Consider the following 5,779-nt stretch of genomic DNA (forward strand, 5'->3'; position numbering starts at 1 on the left):
TGAAGGGCAGGCATGCTATTTACAGTCTGGTTATGTACTCAACATGTGAGAGAGTCATGGCTCACACACATAAAAGATCCCATTTCATTCATTCATCTTAATCTTAAAGTGCAGGGTGGTAACCAATTGAAGTGGCCCACCTTCCTACCCTTATAAAAACAGTGTGTATAAATCTTTAAGCATAAAGCCAGGAACCTGCATTTTATGGAAGAAAATGTAGTGTTAGTAATTTTGTGTACATCTTCTTTTCTTCCGTCTTGTGTGATCTGGAAGTGGAGCTAAGCTGTCTTTATACCAATTTGGGAGTACAGACAGAACCTGAACCCTGAGGTGATGATATGGGCATGTTACTGCCAGTATTGCTAAAGACAAAGTACCCAAAACAAGATCTAATCACTTCATACTGATTATTCCCCAACACTTACTCTACATTACAGAAAATTGCAGATTGCAGATGTTCATAAGAAATGTGAAAGATATTTCATTTAAAAAAGAATGGAAACATGGGACAGAACATAAGTGCAGTATCAATTGAACTGGTAGGTATAGTCTAGTCCAGCAATATATCTCTATCAAGCAACTGAGGATAGTTTGTCAATGCTCATGCTCGCAGAGAATTTAATGAGAATCTTACAAGTTGATTTCACAAAAAGTAGTAAGATTTGTGACATATTGCCTGATGATAAATTCAGTAGTTATTATACATGTTGTAAGTAATACTAATATGGTAATAATTAAAAGGTATATTGCTGATGTTAATGTTACTACAGATGGCGCTGTAAGAAAACAACTTTGAGATGCCCCTGTACCGATTTCACGAGAACCATGGCGTCAACGTCCGCCTCAGTTCAGATGGCGAGGTGGCCAAGCGGACAACCAGCTTTGCCAACGCCATCACCTTCAGCGAGAAACCCTTACAACCGGGAGAGATATTCATGGTAGAGATAGATGAGCAGGAGTCTGGATGGAGTGGCCATCTTCGATGCGGACTCACCCAGCACTGTCCTTCCAAGATGATGCCAGTGCGGCACGGGGAACCATTTATGCCAACAGAAATGACCGCTGAAGGAACAGAGGCACTGATCCCGCAGTACTCGATGCCGGACCTGACCAGCATGGGTCGGTCCTGGATTTTTGCCATCACCAAACACCACAACAAGGTGCCACGCACCATACAGGATGATGATGAAGAGCAGGTAGAGACCAGCTCCTTCATCCAGAACTGCGGCAATGCTCTCCAGGTCGGAAACAAGATCCTACCACAGTCCCTCCTGGTCAAAGACTTCTGCAACATTGCCCTGAACACTGCACATGGCGGACAGGGGCTGGGCACCCACAACGGTAACGATCCCCTCGGGTCACGTGCAAAGTTTGCGCCATACTCGCCAACCTCGCCAGGAGTGAGGTTCCATGCAACATCCATTGGTAGCAGAATCGGGATCACCTACGAAGTGCAGAATGTGAATGCAGAGTGCAAGGCGTACATGCACCTCATCATCAATGGGGAAGACCAGGGGCCATCACTGATGGAGGAAGCAGACCTGCACAGCCCCTTCTACGCTATTGTGGATGTCTATGGCACTACCAAGCAAGTCAGAATTGTTCAGCTGAATTATGGTAAGCTGTAGTACTCTTCCATATGTGGACTGGAAATAGTGATGGTACTAGTAGAAACAAACCATTTTCAGTAGAGTTTAAGAATAAAAATGCATGGGTGGCTTGTGAAAATGATACAATGTTGTTTTTGTGTGAATAAAGTGGTTATCTGTAATAAAATTGAACTTGGCTGTAAATTATATGTACAAAACATAATTATGTATATATGCAAGGTGAATAGTGATTGAACTGGATATTGTAGCATGCCTTTTTGTATTTTAGAGGACCATTCTTTGTCTTTAAACAAGGTGATGTACTTATGGATGATATTGATTTTGATATTCAAAATCTTGTTATAACACCATATATTGTCTACATAAACACCGACATTGTTCCACCCACTTGAGGCTTTGCAAACTGTATACAGCCAATTTCTAATCTCATTTGTGTGATATATCCAAATGCAACACAATTTGTGTGCTGATAACGGCCTCATGGATAGTTTCCTCTTCTCTCCCTCACAGTACCCACGCTGCAGGAGTGCTGTCGGATGCGCATCCGAACGGCCATCAAGGAGCAGGAGGTGCAGAGGTTACCACTGCCAGCCAAGCTCAAGAGCTATCTCCGATTCGAACTGCTCTGAGATGAGCAGGAGAAGGAGAGAGCAGGACAATGGTGATCTGGCGGCCAGGTCCTACCCTACTGCTCTTGCCTCCTTCCTTCGTCTGTGCTTTTGCGTTGTTACTGCATGCTAGGCTAATTTGTGTGAAGCATGACGTTGTGTATTTATCTATCAGTGCAGCTGCCTTCGACGCTAATGTAGCTACGTACGGGATGTAGTGAGCGACAGTCACTGTAACTCTCCATGTGGGATTGACTGCATGTTTTGTGGTTTGCAAGAAAAGATCGTCACACAAAAATGTCTTGGCTGCCCAATAATCGACTTGCACGCCGGAGTGTTGCAGTATTCTTACAGTGATCTCCCAAACTCCAAGGAGCATAACGATGCTAGTGTAAGTTGGGCCACTCACGGGAGAGTCTCACAGAATGTTCAAAGAATCACAAGGCCCATGCATATATCTGAAACCTGGATTGTAATGGTCAAGTAGTGGGGATGCCCTCCTTTGGTAGCCAAAGCTGCTTGTAGAATCTTGCCAGTCCAGTGAAAAGCGTAATGCTAACCATACATCACCGATTCCCTGTGCTATGTTTAAAGGCAAAGAGAGATAAAACAATTTCCAGTCTTTTCTCTATCCATTAACACATGGATAGGCCCAGATACTCTCATGTGATGGACACAACATGAAGTTCTCTTTTTTTTTTTTTGTTCTGTTTGCAAAGAAATTTCATGCCCATGGTGAAAGAAATGTAGCAAAGGATGCAGTGGTAACTTGCAAAGCATCATACGCTAGTCTCTGCCAGAAGTGGACCACCTTCAGTATAGAATGACGACTCACCTGGTAGATCACCTATAAGAGTTATGACAATTTGATGCTGTACATGGGCTGACATGTTGTTGTTTGGGTTTTTTTTTTTTTTTTTTTTTTTGCTTTTCTGCAGATTTTTTACTTTAAACTTCAATTCTGTGGCAGAGAAATTTGATGTCAGTGATGGATAAAATGCCTGGAAGCAGGTAACTCTCAATGGCTACATTTCTAAGTACATGAATGTGGTCTCTACCAGAAATGAACTTCATCTAAATAGAATTACCGCTCACATCCTAGTTATGATAACTTTGTGGCATTGTATGTGGGCTGATGTTATCACTATTCTTTTTAATATTATTATTTCATTTTTTATGGCACATTTGGGTCTCAAATGAAATGTGGCTGGATTGAGTGCACTCAGGGTGCAGAATTAATTCCAGTTACCAGTTATACAAATATTTTGCAAAGCACTTTGAAACACCATGGCATTGTGAAAAGACACTGTCAGAATCGGCAGTGATTATTGTTATCAGATTGCCGTATTCAAGCAGGATTTCACAGAAGTATGGAGGGCTTACCAAAGATAAGTTTTTCCTTGAAACCATCAATTATCTGTGCATGTATTATCTTGGCCATTTGTGCAATTTTTGTGTACAATGCGTCTTCATTTGATCTCCTCAGTACTGTTTGCATGATACCCACAGATATTGCCTTTGCAGGCCATTGACAGTATTCACAACCAACAAGAAGGTTATTATCATTAAAGCAGAAGTGTCTCGCTGCTCTGTAATCTAGCTTTCTAAGAAGGCAAAACATAGATCTATGTCCCTGCCCCTCTTGCGACAAGTGGTTGTGACTTTGGGATCAAACACCTGGATCTGTCACCTAAAGATACTTTAGTTAGACAAGGGCCATGGTATCATCAAAACTGTTTTTTTTTTTTCCCCCTGCTCGTGAACTTGGAGAAGCACACTCGGGGAAGCTCAGTTTGTTCCCATTTTGCATCATATTTTCTGAATTTATTCCATTTGAAATGCTGAATAATGATATCAGTGACAATATCTTTGGCATGGTTAAGATTCCAGGAAGGGAGAATCTGTACTGCCATATTTGTATGTATAACACTTACCGATATCTACTTGTTTCTTTGATATTTGAGTTCCACTAACTTCCAAAATGAACCTCTCATCAGATCTCATATATCTCAAGCTATTACATCTACACAAGATCAAGAACTTGACTCAGACTATTAGAATTAGCCCATTAACCCGTTGAGGATGAGTCCCGAGTATACTCGGGCAGGTGTCTAAGGGAAATGTGTGTTGTAGCAAAATCAGTCCGTCCTCGACGGGTTAAGTGTGTGGAAAATTTTCCTGTTGAAATGATTATTCAGCACCTCTGATTTTTAAGTGCTCATCCAGTATTGGACAAAGGGTAACACAACATTTGCTCCAGCAACAATTGCCTCGGGTCTTACGGTAGTTTCTCCTAGGACTTAGGTTAGGGTTAGGGTTAAGGTTTTAGGTTTAGATTGATGTGAGGATTAGAATTAGGGTTAGGGTTATGTTTGTTGACCCGTAGAATTTGTTTGGCTTAGTATGCAGATATTGCATGGGAGCATTAATTGTCGCAAGAGCAAATGTCATGGAACCTGGAGAAAGCGTAGATATGAACAGGTTGAATTAATCAAAATCTACAGAAAAATCAGAAGAACATTAAAAAAGATTGCATTTTATGCCAACTAAACTGCTTGGGAAAACTAGTAATGTTACGTAGGCAGATACACTTTTGGAGGAAAGCATTAGTCATTTAAGTTTAATGCTGTCATCTGGAGGGCTGGAATGATTTACTCCAATAGTACTTCCTTTGGAAATCAGCAAGAAAAGAGACATTAGATAAAATGTTTCATTTGAATAAAGTACATTTGAACATGACAGCCATTGCGCAAATTCAGTGTGATAAAGCTCACAAAGAATAGATGTACCATGTCTTTGATGACCTGCAAGCGTGCTGTAGCATTTTTCTTCTATCTATTGATGCACATTGGATTGTCAGTTTACATCTCAAAATGTCCCAGTGGCCTGGTATGGGTGTAGGTTGTGTAAAATGAAATTGCCTACACGTTACCAATGATATTCAGTTGGCTTGAATCATTTTGTGCAACTCTTTAAAAAAAAGAAAAAAAAGGAAGCAAATTAACAGCTTCCAAAGAAAGTTGTATAAGATTGTATGTATGATTGTCTTGCTCACAGATACAGGTTCCAGTTTGCAAACATGGGTCATTGTGGACTTATGGCAAGACTTAAAATAACTGTGAGATTATGACTTATGTCTGTAAGGTACATGTACAATATGCATGGCATTTCTCCTGTGAAAAAAGTGGAAAAATGATTGGACAGTATGTTAAGAGAATTCACCGCTGCTAATGTGCATATTACGACATTCAACAGCTGAAGAAGAATAACAATTGTTGAAAAGTTCCTTTCGAGCTTATTAATTTTCATTTCATTGTCAAACACAAGCAATATATTGCCAGTGCAAGAGAATGCAGTCATTAAGACACTTGTTTCTGGATAGCAGTGAAAACAGTTGCAATTTGCCACAATTACAGCTACCATGACAACAGCGTGACAATATACAATGAACTGAGAACATTTAGTAATGATTGCCATACAAGTGCAATGACTGTTAATGTCGGTAATTGCACGTACATGTACTTCCATGCAATGGGTTCATCTTCTGTGGAAGAGAGGAAG

At 40.6% G+C, this 5,779-nt stretch overlaps 1 protein-coding gene across 1 annotated transcript; it reads left to right on the plus strand.

Annotated features, from left to right (window-relative positions):
- Nucleotides 1-797: 797 nt before the first annotated feature.
- Nucleotides 798-2,239, plus strand: LOC140233431 (neuralized-like protein 2). Its single transcript, XM_072313539.1, has 3 exons — nucleotides 798-1,341; nucleotides 1,399-1,617; nucleotides 2,121-2,239. Exons 1-3 carry the CDS (start codon nucleotides 798-800, stop codon nucleotides 2,237-2,239), a joined length of 882 nt encoding a protein of 293 aa, XP_072169640.1.
- Nucleotides 2,240-5,779: the final 3,540 nt, after the last annotated feature.

The sequence above is a fragment of the Diadema setosum genome, chromosome 9, assembly GCF_964275005.1.
Source record: "Diadema setosum chromosome 9, eeDiaSeto1, whole genome shotgun sequence".
In the NCBI taxonomy this organism is placed as follows: Eukaryota; Metazoa; Echinodermata; class Echinoidea; order Diadematoida; family Diadematidae; genus Diadema; species Diadema setosum.